This window comes from Chelmon rostratus, chromosome 12, assembly GCF_017976325.1.
Source record: "Chelmon rostratus isolate fCheRos1 chromosome 12, fCheRos1.pri, whole genome shotgun sequence".
NCBI classification, from domain to species: domain Eukaryota; kingdom Metazoa; phylum Chordata; class Actinopteri; order Chaetodontiformes; family Chaetodontidae; genus Chelmon; species Chelmon rostratus.
Window position 1 is genome coordinate 15,346,767 of NC_055669.1, and position 18,774 is coordinate 15,365,540.

General features: G+C 43.3%; 1 protein-coding gene across 3 annotated transcripts in view; it reads left to right on the forward strand.

Moving 5' to 3' along the window:
• The window catches only part of LOC121614958 (phosphatase and actin regulator 1-like), a 47,744-nt gene that overhangs the window by 16,688 nt on the left and 12,282 nt on the right, over positions 1-18,774 (forward strand). For 2 of the 3 annotated variants that reach the window (XM_041949063.1, XM_041949064.1), the window contains exons 2-4: positions 9,131-9,295; positions 16,754-16,834; positions 18,386-18,589. In XM_041949063.1, coding sequence (XP_041804997.1) covers positions 9,157-9,295; positions 16,754-16,834; positions 18,386-18,589 — 424 coding nt within the window. In that variant the 5' untranslated portion in view covers positions 9,131-9,156. Of the gene's footprint in view, positions 1-5,895; positions 6,431-9,130; positions 9,296-16,753; positions 16,835-18,385; positions 18,590-18,774 lie in introns of those variants that run through there. The other variant, XM_041949062.1, reaches the window with a different exon arrangement.

Sequence of the window (18,774 nt, forward strand, 5' to 3'; positions counted from 1 at the left end):
TACAGAGACGGCTGTTTATTTCATCACCACAGTTACGATAAATGACCCATTTATTGCAGTGCTGCACATTTTCCGTTAACATTAGCCTCAGGTTACCCGAAACATCACATAACGCTATCTTCTTATCAACCGTTCGGACAAGTGCGGGCTGAATGGAGGCAGGTTTAGCTGAGTGTCAAACACTCACCATCGTCCATTGATATATTGCTCATTTTGGCGTTATGGACACCATTATTTTAGCTGTGAAGCAGGCTATTCGCTAACATTGCAGCCATAAGACTGTGGAACATGGAAGCTACGTCCGGACGTCTCGCGCTTCTCTTTGGGAATTTTTCCAAACGACGCATTACGTCGTTACGCACAAACGTGCAAGGCAGCAGCATGTTCTCATTCCTGGCATTTTAGGGCAACGACGACCAGGTTGATGACATACTTTTCTCCCTATTTTGCCTCTACGGACAACACTCACACTCGGTTTTGTGAGGGAAGAAGCACGTTTACTCTCCATCATTAATTAAATGTGTCACGAAGTTACTAGACTAGCCCACTAGATGGTAGCATTGTGACATGGGCTAATCTTGGCACCTCTGAAGTAGCCTCCTTCAACTGGCACTGCAACAAGCAAAGTATTTTGTGTGCTTTTGGGGACTTTTGCAGCAACTCAAAATATGAAGAATGTGACACCTGCATATAATGTAATAAAAATGTTATTTCTAGCCATTACTGTAAATTTTAAAACATTACATATACCAGGAATTTGACTCCAGTTTTTAAGTTGCTCTAATTGTTCTCTCACACAGAACAAGCAGGAAGATACAGCTAGAAAACAGGACAACAGTGCAGGACAAAGAGCTATTATGTACATACAAGTAGTGAGGAAAATGTGTATATATACTGTAAATATAAATAGCAATAATATACAAAGTCTACAAGTCAAATGTTCTGTAGATGATAGTCTTACTTGCACAATTATTGTATGCACACTTTTGTCCAATTTAGCTCAGTCAATTTTATTCACATATCATAAGCTTCTTACTTTACCGTCCTGCCTAAATGCAAAAACAGGAATGTTCCCATATAGTTTTACCTGTTTCATATTATAAAAAAAAAACAATAGATAAAAAATAACAGGTAGCACCTGGTATATATATTAAAACCTGTTAACTTGGAATTCAAAAGTTGTACAATTTGTCCAGCAATGCAGAAAACATACTGAGACAAGGCAAGAGAGACAGGAGGAGAGGAGGCAAAGACAGACAGGAGTGAATTATAACAGCGCTGACAAGCGAGCAGTCATCCGTTTACAGGTTTCTGGAACTGCAGTCCCAAGCATCTTACCACAATCCCTGACAGGCTGTGACAGTCCTCTATGAACATTTCTGTTGGCTTCAGTGGCACAGCAGAATTATATTCACAGTGACTATTAATGTCAAGAGGGAAAGTTGTCAACATGCACAACCGTTTGTGGGGGAAAAAAACAAATGGATACATTTCTGTCTCCGTTTGACATTTGTCTGTCTCTTGCTCTGTGTCCGTGTTTGAGTTCTCTTCCAAAGGAACACCTCACAGTGTCCCTCCTGAAAATGTTGCACTCCGTGGACTTTACATAATCATGTCACATTACTCTGCTGCCTGTCAGGAGGAAGACTAAGCTTAATGCTGAAGGTGGAGCCAAGAACTGCATAAAAGATTTGCGAGGAATCATTCTCCTCACAGATTACAATTGCGTAACTATCATTCACGTTTCCCTGCAGCAAATAAGAAAAGGGGGGGGAAGGCAAGGCGCTGCACTTTTACCATCTAATTCATTCTCTTTTAGATTGTGTCAGGGCAGTGTGGTACTGTTTGTGTGTGTGTGTGTAACTATGGGAGAGTAAGGCAGATAATAATGCAGAGAGAGAATGACAGATGGGAAGAGACAGAGAGATACAGGGAGAACGGGAACAGCAGATTTGTAGTGACAGGCTGCTCAGTCGGAAGTTGTAAGATTGTTTGGCCTTAAACCTGCGCCACAGCCATGGAAACCAGTTCAAACCAAATCAAAAAAGGAAGTAAATATCACCCTTTTTACAGAGTATTTTGATTTTATTCTAATAAGTGTAGTAGAAGCCACGCTTTTCCTGCTTTCTACTGGGACATAAGATGTAACATTCACTGAGGCTACATGGTATCAACACTATGAGCCAACATACCCATCAGATGTGAGTCAGAGAGGATTGGCAAATACTTCTTAGCAGCTTTGGATGAGCTTACTGTGTCGGTTTAAGTTTATTGTGACAGTTCTTGACAAGTGTCAGGTATGTTGTCAACCACAGGAAAATATATTAAGTTTTTGAAGACCAGCGCTGATCCCAGGATTTTATGCTGAACGAGTCAAAGTTTCACCCACGCACAAAGCAAAGCAAAAACAAAAAAATCAATGGAAGTAAAGTTTAAACAACCACACGGCCACTAACTCTCCAATGAGTCTGATCAAATTAGCTTTTTCTAAGGCAGGGAGGCAGGTAATGGTTTCTGTGGTCAGGACAGGGGTGAGAGCTATTTGCAAATTGTATCTGAGCAGGTCTGACCTGAACTAAATTGATTCTTGTTCTTAAAACGTGTTAATATTTAAAGTGCCCTCCACTCAGAAATGTTTTTCTTTTTCTTCCTAGAGTTGAATGTTGTGAGCTTCACTGTGCAGCATGACATATGTGCAGAGTTTGACACTAGGAGGCCGTTTTTACGCTCATCAGCTGAAAGTTTCTCTGTGCTCACTGAAGAGCCAGTTTTAAAAAGGCGGGTATACGAGCAGGATTGACACCAGGAAGCCAATCCTGGACCAGTATTCAACTTACTGAAGTGTGATGTGGCAACGTGAAGCCTCCAGTACACAAACACTGAGAATCAACCTTTTAGTGAAGGGGGAGACCTCCTGTGTTCAACAGTTAAACTTTGTAAAAGTTTGTAAAACATTTTTATATTCATAGATTCTTGAATTTTAAGTGATTAAGAAGGAGTAGATGTCATCAGACACAAATTATTATTCAAACTGGAGTTTTTATATGCATCTCAAAACATGTCTGGGGGAAATCTTCAAGTTAAACAAAGCTTGAAATTTCAGTGTCAATCCAAGAACTGTTGGTCATGAAACCTGAGATTACCACTTTTCTTATTAGTTTCACTTAAATAACCGCTTCTAAACCTTTAAAGTCTTTTTTTTTTCATCACGTTCTGCATGTTCACCCCTTCTTCTCTGATGAATTAACCAAAGTAATGTGCCGGAGCACGGATCAGCACTGCCTGACAGATACATAACCACATTGCCACATGTGACCGTACTTCCTCGCAGCCAGCAAATGACCTGTCTTGTAGCTTTAGTTATCTGATTATTGTAAGAATGATCTAATGGGAAAGCGAGGCCGAAGGGGCCTTAAGCTTAACAAGATGCCGCCCGTGTACTGGAAGTGAACATGCTTTTGAGGCCAATGCCAGTGTTTGCAGTATATTTTAAGATAGTTCAAGGCCTATAGGAAGAACAGTGTGCACTGAAGGGGGTCACACTTTGCTGCAGTATTATGTACCTCATGCGTGGCAAACACTTTCTCCCCTTTATCGGTTAACCTCTGACTCTTTGCTGTTGTGTTTTTCATACGTAAAAATAGCTCTCTCTCGTCGGCTTCCTAAACTTTTAACGCGCGTGAGCGCAAGAGGGTGAAACTTTGCAGCGAAAAGTGGCAACTGAGGGCAGCTGCTGCATTGCACCACAGTGGGAGTAAATCAAGTTCCTCTGTCCCTCATTTCAGAGAGCGCTTTGATGTCACTGGAATAAGCCGCAGCTCATTGAAGGAACATCAAAGATACTCACCCCCAGCCCACGACCATTGACTGCTCTGCAGGAAACGTGATTGGGAATGCCGTGGGGTTCCATATCTTTTCCATGATTAACGCTTCATTAACTGGCTGTTAATGTTATCAATTACCCCAAAATGTGCTCAGTAACTCAAGGGATCGAGCGAGTGGCTATTTGGAAATTGTGATGCAAAGACAGAATATTTAATGCTTTGCTATCACTTTCAGCTGAGCTCTTTCATTTGAAGTATTAAGCTTTCTGAACACTGATTACGGCCCCTGTGCTGTGTTTCTTTTCTTTGATTTTAATTCTCTTAACTCTTGTCTGTTATTACGCCCAAATTAGTTTTTTTTTCCATTCACCTCAGTTGTCCCGCAAATTAAAACTGACTTTCTAAATCTCACTTAATGTTTTAGCCTTTGTAATCAGTTTTGCATCAGTGACGGGGTGCATAAATGTCAACATACATGTAATTTGCAATCCACTGATTGCTATCTGGATAATGTTGACTTGAAGGTCCAGTAGAGGGATTTTAGGGAGCTCTATTGACAAAATGGGATGTAATATTCATAATTATGTTGTCATTAGTGTATAATCACCTGAAATTAAGAATCATTGTGTTTTGTTATCTCAGAATGAGCTCTACAGAGGGAGCGGCTTGTCTTCTGAGAAGGGTCTACAGTCTTGTAGGCTATACGACACACTCACGTCAGGATTAACGTTTTTATTTCAACCCAAACCACTATTTTCCTAAACCTTACCAAGTACTTTTGGGGCCTAAACCAAACTGAACTTGGAGGGTGTGTCATGTAGTAGGCGTATCCAGTAGTATTGTGGACCTGCAGATAGAACTACTTGCCTCTTCTATGTTGTTTGCTAGGTTGCACTGCCATGTTTTTACAGAAGCCCAGACAAACCAAACACTGGCTTAAAAAGAGGGCCTTTTACTTTTATCACATTTTTAGCAGCCACCAAACAATTCAGTGGGATGCAAGATCACCACTAGAGGCCACTAAATCCTGCTCACCAATCCTCTTATTGATGTACCTGTGTATGTGACCCACATACCAGAAGGTCATTGTTTCAAACCTGCAGCTGCTTCATATTCTGCATTTCACACACAAGTAAATATTGTGTGATTTGAAGTGCCCTCCTGGTGAGGATTTAGATATAATTCAATTATCTACCTGCCCTTTAGAAGGTGTATAAAGCTAGTCCTCCAACTACACCTCAAGAAAGATAAAAATAAATCTACTGTCAACTTGTCTATACAGCCTTGTTTAAGGGCTTTAAATAGCACAGTGAACGTTCACTATTTCAGAAGTTCAGCCATTTTGACCAAAAAAAAAAAAAAGATACAAGAGGAAACTGCTAAATTTCATTATCAAGTTTTTTATTTTAATCAAGTGTCTTAATCATCTGGGATCACTGACATGGTAACAGTCATTCAGTTCATTCCCTTCAAACAGACAACTCTACATTATGTTAGTGGCAACTCAAAATCCACATAAAAGCTTCGAGGCACCACAGGACTGTTTTGGCTCCAGTCCCCCTGCAGTCAAGTCAAGTCGCAGTACTAATAATCTGCTAAAGGAAATCAGTTCAACCACTCATTTATAGCTCTATTCCCTATTTTTATGGTTTTAGAAATCTAGACTCAGTTCACAAGTAAAGATTCTATTATTATTTAAGTCCTCTGAATAAGCACTAGGCCTGCATGTGTTGATTAGACCAAAGCACATCATAACTCACTGTTTTTGCCAATATTATGCTTTTGAAGCGTGCTACCCAGTGGTGGATTTAGGACTGCTGCTTAGCTGTTGTTCAATAGAGAAAGGGTCTTTCGCTTGCTAAAAAAAAAAAAGCACAGTGATTGGAATCCTATTATGAGACTAGCAACTTTTCCCCGTCCACACTGGCCTATAGAGGAGCGCACCGTGCAGCCAATCACAGGCGCGCGTTGCTCAGCTCCACTAATCGTGGATTAGCTACAACTGACTGCAGTCTGCAGCTCTGGGAGGGAGAGGTAGTCACTGCCATTCACTACTCACCCTCTATTTTATTATTAGCTCACTTGGATCTAGCAGCAGTGCTTCTTTTCCTCTCGGCAGCGGTGACTTTTTGCGTTGCGCAGCCGAGCGGCTGCTCGTATCGGGTATCTCAGGTAAAGGTGTGGGGACGCAGCAGAGAGAAACGGCTGGTTTGGGGCTCGATGGAAGCTGCTACAGTAGGTCAGGTAGGACTCAGTTGATGGGCCCTTTAATTTAAATACACGCCGTCGCAACAGCGAGCACCGAAGCTCCCGTTTTCGCGTCCAAATGTTCAAGACGGTCAATTACCCGACGGTGGATCCTGCGCCCACCATCATGCACGGCACTTGGTTCAGCGCGGGCTGCCGAGAAAACACGCCCGTGGCGGTGGAGAAGCCTAAGAAAAAGGCGTTCAGCCTGGTCAAAATCATGTCTCTCGGCAACAAGAAAGGGCACGGCCAGCATCCGCATCACAACAACAACATGCCCTTTACGATCCACTGTCACATCGGGAAAGAGATAAAGCACATTTGCAGCAATTGCAGCCGCGGGAACGACACGCAGGACGGTGAGTAGGCTCTCGCCCATGGCAGCCCTGCGGTGCTGCCATCCAGGATACACTCCCTTTATCTGGCCATTGCTTAGCCTCTGGGCTCCTCCGACAGGCTGATCGTGAACTGTGCTTTGCGTCTCCTTCATGTGTAGTTGAAATCCGAAGTGGGTCAGTGCCTACCTGTAAACGCAGCTGCACTGAAACTGGATCAGAACTTCTTATTATTGGCTCGGCCTCTTGTTGGTTTACGTGTGAATCAGTGTTATAAACTTGTGCATTTCTCAACTTGACCTATTTAGCCTATAGATGCGTTCAAAATGGCACGAAAGTGTGTGCAGGCTGTTTGCACAGAGCCATTTCCAGCCCGGTGTCATTACATCACCACTCTGCCATCTTGGTATGCAAACAAGTGTTTTTAATTAAAGCAGCCAGCGTGTTGTGCTACAGGAGTGGAGAATGTAGGTTACATGCAGCAGGATGGAGGTGGCACAGACTGACGCCATTGAGATGATCACCTGCCTTGAGAGCAGCGCATTTTAATCACTGTTTGGATACTTGGGGGATGAGTTTCTCCTGTTTGCTGTGCAGATTGAGCTCCTCTCTCCACTGCCAGTAAAGAGATTGTGATTAATTACATCATCAAGACGTTCTGGTTGTTTGCCTTGAAGTGGTTGAGTAAAATAAATAAAGGCTGGTTTGTATTAAACACAGTATTTGAGGATCATCAGTCCTTTGCACCAAATAGACACAAACCTCTTTATGGAGGACACACAGTTCATCCTCCCATGATGCACCAAAAAGCAGTGGCTGAGTTATTGTTTGATGGTGTGAACTGATTTGTGAACACTCTTAACTTAAGTGTGTACAGTAAACAGAGCTGGCCGCTGCTTGGCTGTTCTTCCTCTTCCTGTCTTTACCCAGCTTTCGGACCTCTAATGAAGTCATTTGAATCTGTGCTGGACTCGATCAGCATTGACTGTAGAGCTATTTATAGAGTGGTGTTGGTGGCAGGATTGCCAGACGGTTGGCTCTGAGGCGCCGGAGCGTTCAAAGTGACGGTCCGTGGGACTGATTTCCACTGCATTACTGTCATATTATTTGTCACGCCGCTGCCCTGGGGAGGTGGCTGGCCTGCAAAGTGATACGTCCGTGTTGGCAAACATCACGAGTGCGATGCAATTATTCAAAAACAAACAACCAGCACATTCCCTGGCGGCATGTCATGGGTGATGATGATGCAATGTGGTGACACTGACATCTAGACGCTGCGCCGGAGGTCACCTCGCACACCCAGACGGCCTTTTCTGCATTTCTGTTCCTTCGGCCGTCTTATTTTTCCCACCTCATAGGCAGCCGCTAGTGTCACTTCCCTCTGCAGAGGCTTGAACCTGTACAAGTGAGCGGACACGTCTGCTTTCATTGGTGACAAAGTTGGGTTATTGTTGCTCCAGAAGCTGCCAGAAATCCTGACGTCTGACAATGCAAGACTATGTTGCCTTTGCACCGTGCAAATGATGAGTAAGTTTGACAAAAATGATGGATTACCCATCTCAGGCAAGTGTTAAGTCTTTGCAAGTTGGCACGGATGATAAATTGTATTGAGAAATATGAAACATTTGTATGGTGCTGCCACAGTTTAGGTGAGGAGAGTTGTTGTTGTAGCGAATAGCTCGCTGGTCTGTTTTTGTTTGACTGTTTGAGTTTGGGCATGATATTTTGTTCACATTCTGGGAGAGGGATCCTCCCTCTGTTGCTCCTCCAGTTTCTTCCCTTTTTTTCCCGTTAAAGGGTTTTTCTGGGGGGAGTTTTTCCTTATCCGAACCGAGGATCTAAGCACAGCTTGTGCTGTATGCTGGACAGTTTGCAAAGCCCCTTGAGGCAAACTGATTTGTGATTCTGGCCTATATAAATAAGACCGACTCGACTTGACTTATGCTGCTTTTGAAAGACTGCTTTAATGCCTCTTAAATGTCTGTTCAATTAGTTTTGTAGTAAGGAGACTGGAGAGCAGGGTAGAAACAGCTCCATATCTGAAGGTGCGTCTTCGGTTATTCGCTGCTAGCATTGCTCACAGTTTTTAGATCTGTTCACAAGCTGGTGAGTCTGCACTGAGTCAGAGATTTTAGTCTGAATGCCTCTTTATGATCATGCCCCTGGAGCTAAAACCTTAGATTGTGCCTTCTAATCACATTGGGCACATTGTGCGTGCTGTGGCGTCTAGCTTTTTGTAAGCAGGGCTTTCAAACACAGCACGTACTCACCATTCATTTAATAGTTTGTGTTAGAATAAATACTCAAGCGTTTGCTTTTGATGTCCACCGGTGCGTAAGAATCTGAAGGGCTGGGCCTTCTGAATATTTGATGAGGAGTTGAAAGATTTCCTCTTAATGAGGTGCTTATCAGTCTGTTTAGCGTGTTTTGCAAACTAATGCCAACAGCTCAGTGTGATGCAGCCTCAAACTGTTTAGACTCGGAGCGTATCCTCCGTAATGCTATCTGATGTGCAGGTTTGTTTATCCTCCCCCAACCTCATCCAGTTACGAGGGAATTCAGGAGGCCGCTTGGCACAGTTTCTCGCTGCTTGGGTCTTTATAATCAAAAAGTGTCTGCTGCATTCACTGCAAGCTCTCCTGCACGATCACCAAAATATCCCCACCTCTGCATCCTCACCCGAAGTGGACCCCGTTTTATTTATCTCTTCTTGTTCCCCCACAGCTGAGGAAGTAGAGAGGCTGGCCGCCATGCGTTCCGAGTCCTTGGTCTCCGGCACCCACACTCCGCCCATCCGACGTCGGAGCAAGTTCGCCACTCTGGGGCGCCTCCTCAAGCCGTGGAAATGGAGGAAGAAGAAGAGTGAGAAGTTCAAGCAGACCTCTGCTGGTATGTGGCAATTTGTTCTCAATTCTATGTTAATATATGCACAAAAAAACACATGCAGGTGCCACGTGTAGCATAAACAACTGTAGCCACCGTTATTTTATACCCTCTCTAGTTGTGGAAAGAAATTCATTTATATGTCCTTTGGCCAAAAGAAAAAAAATATTAAGTTTCAGTCTCCAGGGTGATTGAAAATGCAGCAAATTGATTCAGCAAAAGTGCAGCGTTGGAGTTTTATGTTTTGAGGCCTCTTCAGAGTTCCTTTGATCTCGAAGCCTGGTGTTGTCAGAGGCGAGTGAAGGACATGCTCTCTTCAGATGTGGCTGTATTTATTTTCCTTGGCTGACACATCCTGGATTCTGCTGTCAGCCCACTGGACAGGAGGAGGCACTTTGTCAGACGGCGTCTCGTGGCCTGGAAGCAGAGACCTGAATCCGGTCTGAACAGGACTGGATGCTCTGATTTGGCAACATTATTGAATTAGCATTTTTTCCAGGTGTGAATTCGATGAATGAATCAGTCCCTGTCTGATTCGATCATGTTGTGCTGTGACTGCCTCATTTCTCTCTTGCTTCCGGTCAGCCTCTTATGTGATCACAGGGGCTAATGCGATGTCTTGTCATCACTTACACAAGCGCAAAACATTTGACTTTTAGGTCTGTGTTACCTTTCAGCTTGACTGTTACTGTTCCCAGAGTGCTGTTTGGCTGTAGTTTGTGTTTCTGGCCCAACGCTGGCCCCCCTGTCTCTTCAGTAGTCTCTCTGGACTGAGTGGTGTTGTTAGAAAGGCACAAAAGCGCTGACAAAATCTATTCTTTTTTAGGGCCAAGTGCTTGATTTCTTGATGTTTTACTGTATTTTAATAGAGAACATGTACTTGATGAAACACTCATGGAGAAGCTCTCTGTTCATTGGTGCGCTCGTGTATGCTCTGTGCTAACAGCATCTCCCCTCCTCTGCTGAAGGACAGTAATCAAGAGCTGAGCAACAAAAGGCCTTTTTTCTGTTACAATGGTGTTAATGCACAGCGGAGTTGAGCGCAACAGCTCTCTCCATCGCTTTTGTTATCCGTTTGTTTTGTATGCATAACGCTGCTGTCTCCAAATAATTCTTTTGCCACCATTGTTCTGTTCAGTCCCTTTTGATAGCAGCATCATGGTGGATAATGCCCTACCAGCACATCTCACTGGAGTGGCCTCTTGAGTGGAATCTCTGCGTTGCTTCGAGCAGTAGGCAATCTTGCAAGTAGCTCCAATGATCAGGCAGGTGCTTCAGCCGCAGTGACGCCACCACACACACACACACACACACACACACACACACACACACACACACACACTGTCACATCAATTTCAGCAAGAAGCGTGAAGTCTTAAATAAAAGGAATGTGGCCTGCATTCGTGCAGCAGGCAGTGGAAGAGTCGAGGTCAGACAAGCATGAGCCGGTGCAGTAAATTGGAATGACAGGAAGTGGCTCAGGGACTTTTGGAACCATAGCGGTCAACACATGGACCATCACACTTAAATGGAGATTTAAAGCTGCACTAAAAATGCTTTTATTTAAACACTGGCTCAGATTCCTACCAATTTGCGATGCTCATCCATTGAAATTCCAAAGTGGCCAAAAATGGATTAAAGACAGTATAGAGTCCTTTACTCCGATTGGGCTGCAACTCATCAAATCAAAATGTATGAAACCATATCTTGCACGAGCAAGTAATTACAAAAATTTCAATACAACATGCATTTTGAATTCTTCGGATGTCCTTCCTAGCTTCATACTCACAGTATCTGCAAAGTGGAGGCAACCGTATGCTGGTGTACAGGATGGTGTTCGCCTGCTTGAATGTCTAATGCACTCTGTTGTCGGCTGGCTAAGTGTCAGATAATGTATTCCATTCAGTGGTTTGAACAGCACAAGGCCTGAATCCAGTGGTGTGTATGAATAGCTAACAACAGAGTGAAGCGTGGAGTGGATTTTGAGCCGCATGCTTGATGGCATTTACTAACAAACTCTTGTATCAGAGTAAAAATGAAAAAAAAAAAGTGAAACTGATCAGTTTGTGGAAGATGTTTTGCTTATTGTCAGACCTATTCCAAGAAAGACCGCTTGGAGTAATTATTCACATGCTTTTAGTCCTCCGTTAACAAGCATTTTGTTTGGATGAGAGCTGTGATTAGAGGAACAAAACTCAGCTTACCTAATCTAGGAAACGGCATCGACTTTGGTCGACCTGTGGCCCCGCTATCGATCCGTGTTTTTGAAATGGAACATTGCGCACACGCCGCTGTGCCTTTGCCCTCATTTAAACCATCAATGCCAAGATGGCAGCCTGTTTATTGCTGTCCTTAAAGCCTGGAATTGGATGACCTTATTTAAACAGATACAAGAAAACTGCTGCAGCATAATTATGACCTATACTTGAATTAATTTATTGTACTAACGCTTTGTCAGCTGGCAGCTTGAGCTTTTGTTTGAAATCTCCAGAGGGCATTGTTGGTCATTTGTCAACCTGTTGCTTAAACAAAATTGGCTGTACAGTAACACTTTGCATTCATCCCATCAGAGGCACAGCTGATGTAAGGGCACAGCCGCGATCCCTGCTGCGGCGCTATGATCTCGGACTTTCCTGCCCCTCCGTGCTGTCTTCTTGTCTCTGCAGTTGTCTCGCTGTTGATTATGTTTCCTGTGTCAGTAGGGAGCAGACTAGCCACTGGGCATGCAGATGTTGTCATAGATAATTGGACACCGAGCACAGTGGAGGATTATGAATGTGTCGTGATATGAAGCAGATGAAGGCCAGCTCAGGGGGAGTGTACTCTTCACCTCAGGAAGGAAGGAAGGAAGGAAGGAAGGGGGGAGGGCCTGACAGTTGGATGTCTTATTGCGCTGCCTTATCATGCTCGGTATATGCTCCCAGCGAGCTTGTATCACAAAGAGATCTCACTGGGCGGAGATTCATCAAAAGAACATGGATGTCGTTATCTTCATTTTTACTTCTAATCCTATTAGTTAGCAGGTTTCCTCATAAACAGCAGTCGCCCAGTGCACTGTTCTGACTGTTTATTAGCATATTTCTTCATAAAAATCACATATTTTCCTTCCTGCCCCTTGATTATATCCTGTGTGCAGAGTAAAAACAAACACTTTCCCAACTTGGCGTATCCTTCGCAACTGTCAAGGTCTCGTTTAGCCATATCCAAGCTTCTGACGCGGGAGCCTTAACGCCTCACTCTCTCATTGATAAAAGACTCCATGAAAGTTTTAATACAGTTTTTGCTCAGGCTCGGGCTGAGAGAACTGCCTCGGTAAAAGCCTCCACTTTGAGCTACTAAGCCTCGGGGTTGGTAGGATGTGTTCTGACTATCTGGGTCACTTCACAGTGGAATATATTCTCTCTAAAAAACTAAGTGTAGTGTTCTCAGATCAATACAGGCTATACTCATATATGCCAGTTTGATTTAATATGCTCTCAGCTGAGTCTCCCCGATGAGCGTCTAATCTTCTCATCCTGGTGCAGACTGCAGTGTTGGACACCACTTTGGCCGTGGTGGACTGTCCAAAATAGATCTTGGTTGATAATCAAGGTGATTTAGAGGACAGCTCTTGCTTTTCATACTCTGATATGAAAGACTGCATTCTGTTGTTTGGTATTGGAACGCAGAGTCTGTGATTTGTTCATGTTTATGGCAGGATGGTCCAGACTGTAACTCAACTGGAAACTAACCCTAGCCGTATAGTAATGTGGTTTGGTCTGTATTTTCAGCAGCGCAGAGGCTATTGAATCATCATAGGAATATTACAGGAATACTACAGGCGGCGTGTGTCTCTATGATCCTCTCACTCTTCTACACATTGCTGCTTGTCACTTTGTTCATGAAGGTGCCACTGCACTATAGAGTATTCAGTACACAATGTATTAAAGAGTGTTTATAGTATATAGCTTAGAGAATATTATAGATCCCAGATGAAACTCATAGAGGCAGGGGGAATGAGAGAAAAAGGCGTGATTACGAATCCATCTTTTACTTCAGCACCACAGACAGCACCATGGATCCATCAATGCACAGTGAGGCTGCTGATATTTCAAATCTGTGGTCAAGGCCATAGATTCTAACTTAAACAAACCTCAGGATAAAGGATCAATGAGTCAGGACGACTAGACTAACATCTTCAACCCCTCTGCCCCTGCGCTCTCTCTGCTACTAGGGGATGGTGAAGCGGGATGGCAGGCTGACAAGGGGGATGCAGTTTGGTTATTTTGCCAACAAGGGGCCTGGCATTCCCGTCCTTCCCCCTCAAGTCGCCCACTGAATAGGCCTGTAATAAAATTTGGTTAATGTTTCAAGCTGTTCACTATATGTACATGCACATAAGACCTTATTGCAAACTGGCAACTGATTTAGCATTCTGGTGATCCAGTCAGTCAAGTTCAGGATCAAAGTTTGCTGTGAAATATTTGGCAGTTTTTTTTATCCACACTGAGTGTTTTTTTTTTTTTTTTTTTTTTGGGTATGGCTCTCACAGGACCCTCCTGATGAAATGAACATGAAACTCTGCTTCTCGCACAGCATAAATGTATTCATCAAATATTAAAACGAGATGTTGTTTGTTTGCAAGAGCAGCCAGTGTTTCAGCTCCTGACTCCATGTTCGGCGGCTGCCGTTTTCTCTTGAAATCTCACGGCTCCTTCCTCTTTTGTTTTACGGCCGCACGGTATCCGTCAAATCTGAAGACATATCTTAGCGAAGGCTTTCGAGTTAATTGTGTTACGTAACTGTGCACAACCCGTGGCACAGCAGTTATGTCATAAAGCTTTGAGTAATTATTTTTCACTTCGCATGAAACAGCAGTATAATCCCTGAGCACATTACAGCACTGCCAGCCTAGCGTCAGCCTTTAGCCCTGGGTTTTCCCTCTCCAGTAAAGAGCTGGTGCTGATGATTTTCAAGGGGTTTGTCATTTTGATGAACACTTTTTCTCAAGAACAACACTGAAAAATATATATTTTTTTGCAATGACCCTCAATAGGGATGTCTGATTGAAGATGACTTCATGCAAGGCTTTTGTTGCCAGAATGAAGAATTTGGATTTAATGAAAAGAGATGGAGAGAGTCTGCAAATATTTGCCTTATTGTAACAGTGTTTTCATGTTGTACGTCCCAAAAAAGATCAAAACAAATCCCGAGCTATTGACATTTGTAGTGAAAAGTGAATTCATTGCTTCTCAGTTGTGGGAGTTTTATGAAAATCTGCTGCCAAGGTGCAGACGTTCCTATTTTTGATGAAATTTTCAGAGTAGTAGGTTTGCTTTTTTTTCCCCATCATCCAGACACTGCTCAGCTGGCAGACATTATTAATAGAAACCTCTTCAGTTTGTGAGCTGCTGTAAATTTTAATGACATTTGAGAATGCACAGGTACAGAGAAGTGAAACGTGTGATGTGTGACTGCCTCTCGATGCCTGCAGTGTTTTGGGGGATACAATCTGGTGAACTGGCTGCATTCACTGTCAGCTAGAAAAAAAAAGATCCTCCGTGTTGATTCTGGGTCAACTCTTTGATGAGTCTATTTATTTTCCCCTTGATATACTTGACCTTGAATGTTAAATTCGCTGCCTCTATGGGAAAATCACTCTTTGACGGAGCTGCCAGCATTAGCATCCCGAGCAGGGTCTACAAAACGGCACAATTTCCTTTCATTTCACACTCTTCAATTCACCATGTCATAGAGCTCCAGCGGAGATGATTCTTTGTGTGACACGTCGGTGATATTTTGGTCACGTACCCCCCCCCCCCAAAAAAAAAATTTCTCGCTGCTTAAGTAATTCCTGGCTTGGAGCTGGCTTAAACAGGCTTCTGCTCAAAAACTTTTGAAGTGTGGAGTGATATTGAACATCTGGTATCCTGGAGGAACTCGTAATGGAGCGTACTGTTTCTTGATAACTTGCTCTGCTGTGGGACTCTCGAACACTGAAGCACGGAGTATCCGAGTGTCTGCCCCGGGGGCCTGCCCGTCTGACATTTGTGCATCTCTCATTTATGTTTTTAATTTTGGACTCTCAGCACTTGGTTTTGAATCTGCTGTGCCGTGACTAAGGGCAAGGAAAAGAGAGGTCAAGCTGTCAGTATTTTCATGAATCCGCAGTGAGGATGCATTAGCGCTGAACACGCCGCCCTCTGATGGAGCTGGGACACGACTCGTGGGTCATGTGTAAAACACACATGGCACAATCTGTGATCTCCCTCTTAAGCAGGAGCTACGGAGGCCTGCAGGGACATTCCTGCGCAGTGTGCTCAAGTGTTGCCGCTGATCCTCATTTCACATTCTTAATTGGTTTCTATGCAGGGGTGGGTTTTGAAATTGCTAACACGGTCTTTAGCCCCTTTTATTCAGCCTGCTGATAGAAGATGTTAACTTTTGAAGCTAAAAATAGACACAGTAGCTATGGGACATGCTTTCTTGTGCATAATGCATTACTATGAGAGGTGTTGTTGGAATATCTTCCCCATCCTTTTATCTTCTTTGTTAATCAAGGCGCAGTGTTTTTAGCTTTAGGTGTTGAGACGAGAAGTCACAGTTTCTCACATTATCTTAACAACACAATCCAGGCTGTCGACTGAAGTTTCTAATGATCAAAAGATGTATACTGTGGTTACAGTAAAGGTAAATCAGTAAAAATGAATTAACTTAAAGGATAAGTTTGATCCTACTAAGATGACTCACATGTGTAGCCAAAGCCTGATATGTCTTATTATTGCCATACACTTGCATTGCTGTCCAAAAATTATTAAAAACACATAATTGAGCCACACTGTGGCACTGGGTGATATTTGATGATATACTCATTAATTTTCATTCAATCAACATGGCCACTGTAGTTTGAGCCAATTCCACACATACCATCCTCACACCATAAATATTAAGTAGACCACCAAATGTGTATTAATACGCAGCTCAAAATAGTCCCAAACAAATGCACTACATACTTCTGTTTGAATAACCTTTGATGAAAACTACAGTACCCAGTTATTTTAACCAGATCACAGATATATAGTATTATTTTTAAAAACGGCTCAATACCTTCTGCCACACACAGGCTTGGAAAGATGAACACATGGTTAGTTTTGGTCTTTTCATGGGATTTGTTGCTTTCCTTGTTTTGTAAGCTTCATCAACCAGTTCTCGTGTTTTCAGCAAAACTGTTCTAGTAATATTACCCGGACAACTGGGAAAAAAAAAAATCTTGCCAAGTACATGGATATTTTTTGACAGCCATGCCCTGCTATCTTGCCAGTATCACTTGTGAAAATCTACTAAAAGCCATGGCTCATGATAGCAGCAACTGTTTTGCCTGGGGACCTCTAGATGTCTGGAAATCTTATTCAGTTTTGTTTTGTGTTGCTGAAAGCTTTGACCAATGTGAGAATGACTGAAACATGTTCTCCCCCTCCCCCTCAGCTTTGGAGAGGAAGATGTCCATGCGACAGAGCCGAGATGAGCTGATCAAGAGAGGGGTGCTGAAAGAAATCTTTGAAAAAGGTGAGCTGCTGTTACACGGTTACACTCTGATTTAATAGAGTTGGAAACTGTCTCGGTATAAAGCAGAAACCCCCAAGAGGGGTAGACGTGTTAAATTGGAGGGTCTTCAGTTATTCATCTCCTCATTAATCAGCCGTCTGTGAAGTGCACTCTTCAGTATTTGGCACGGGGCATCTGGAGATATAATCTTTCATTATAGAAATTTGGTAGGGTTTTTATAAAGTCTTTGATCTTGATTTGATGTGCCTTAGACGCCCTTATCCACAGCCAGACAGTATATTTGAGCCTGACAGCAGGGTGCTCCAGTGCCTCAGGACATCAAAAACAAAGTTGTTGGAGCTGAGAACGTCCACTGACTCTTGCCAAGATGTGAGCAGCGCCAGTGAGGAAATATGAGGTCTTTTTTAATATTTCATTGTTTTAGAAATTGAGCTTTTTGGACAGTGTTCAGAAATAAGAACACTCTTTGATATGAAAGCTAAAACAAATGTCTTATACACTGTTCTGAGTCAAGTAGGAGCCACTTGTCCTACAGTGCTATGTGCACCTTAAGCTTCATGCAACCACTGTGCCACACCTTTGAATGCATATTAATGGCGGCAGGTGTGCTCAATTCTGCTGCCCAGTAACAACCTAGTTTCCATAATAATAATAAAAAAAAAAACGTGTGTGCACAGCTTGATAGATCAGCTGTGGCTATTTTTACTTTTACTATATCTGTGAAAGCTGTGTTATTTTACTGGCGCTGACATCCCTCTGATGCATAGATATACTCATTCTGCTCTGATACGCTCAAAATAGAAATAGATCCTTAGGGACAAAAATAGAAATGTATTGAAAATAAACAAAATCCCATTTTGGCAAAATCTGATTGGCTGCTGGATTGTAATCTGCTTTAACTGGACGCCGTCTTTGACTGGCACTCTGTGTGCCTGGATTCAACGTGGCACACGCCAGCCAAACCTTAATGCTCGTCTAGTCGCCATCTCAGTGGCTTAGTTTAAAGATACCATCACATGTTTCCTAATGGAGGTGCTTCAAAATGAGGGTCTTTTGAGGCCGAGCTGTCCGTCAGCTGGTCACAAAAACGACTTTGACTTGAATGTCTTCGATAATGCCGGAAAAACAGCCCAAAAGAGAATCCCTGAAAGACTTTCTGAATGTTAAAATGTCTGGAGACTAACCTTGCTCCTCAAATCACAGAATCAACCATTCTGTTTAAAAGACTGCTCAGTCAAGCCGACGTGTGGACCGGGCCCGGGGGAGAGCTCCCAGTATGAATGCACTGTTTGTCGGAATATGTGAGCAGTGCTGTGAATTACGCTGTCGGCTTTAAAATGTGATCGCGCAAAAACCAAAGTTCCTTGGTCTGGTTTGTGCCGATAAAAGGCTCTAAACAGTCTTAGCCCCCCCCCCAACTGTCTCCAAACTCAACAAAGGCGGGGGCCTTCATTTGAAACTCTGTTTGAACAGTCTTCTCTGCAAGTGTTTTTCTCATGCAGTCAAACACACTTTCGACACCTGACAGACTGTTACTTTGTTTGTGTTTAGCGACCGTGGAGTTCCGATCCTCGATGGACGGCGGAGTCTGCACTCAGGAGCCCTCTCTTAAATCATCCATGGTCCTGTCCACCAAGAAATCTGTCACCTACCCAGGTGACCTTCAGGATACCCCCGCCAAACCGCCTCTGTACCACAAACAGCCTCCTGCTCTCCCTCCAAAGCCTTTCTCTAGGATCCCAAACCATAGCACAGGTTAGTGGTCTTTCTTTTTTTTCCAAACCAACATACAGTATTTGTTGGATCCTACTCCTATTTATTTCACTACTCCAGTAAGGCTCTCACAGTAAATATCGAGTCCTCGTTTTGATAAATGACTGCTGTTGCTTTAAACCCTACCTGCGTTGCCATACATGTGCACAGGATTATAGTAGTCTCAT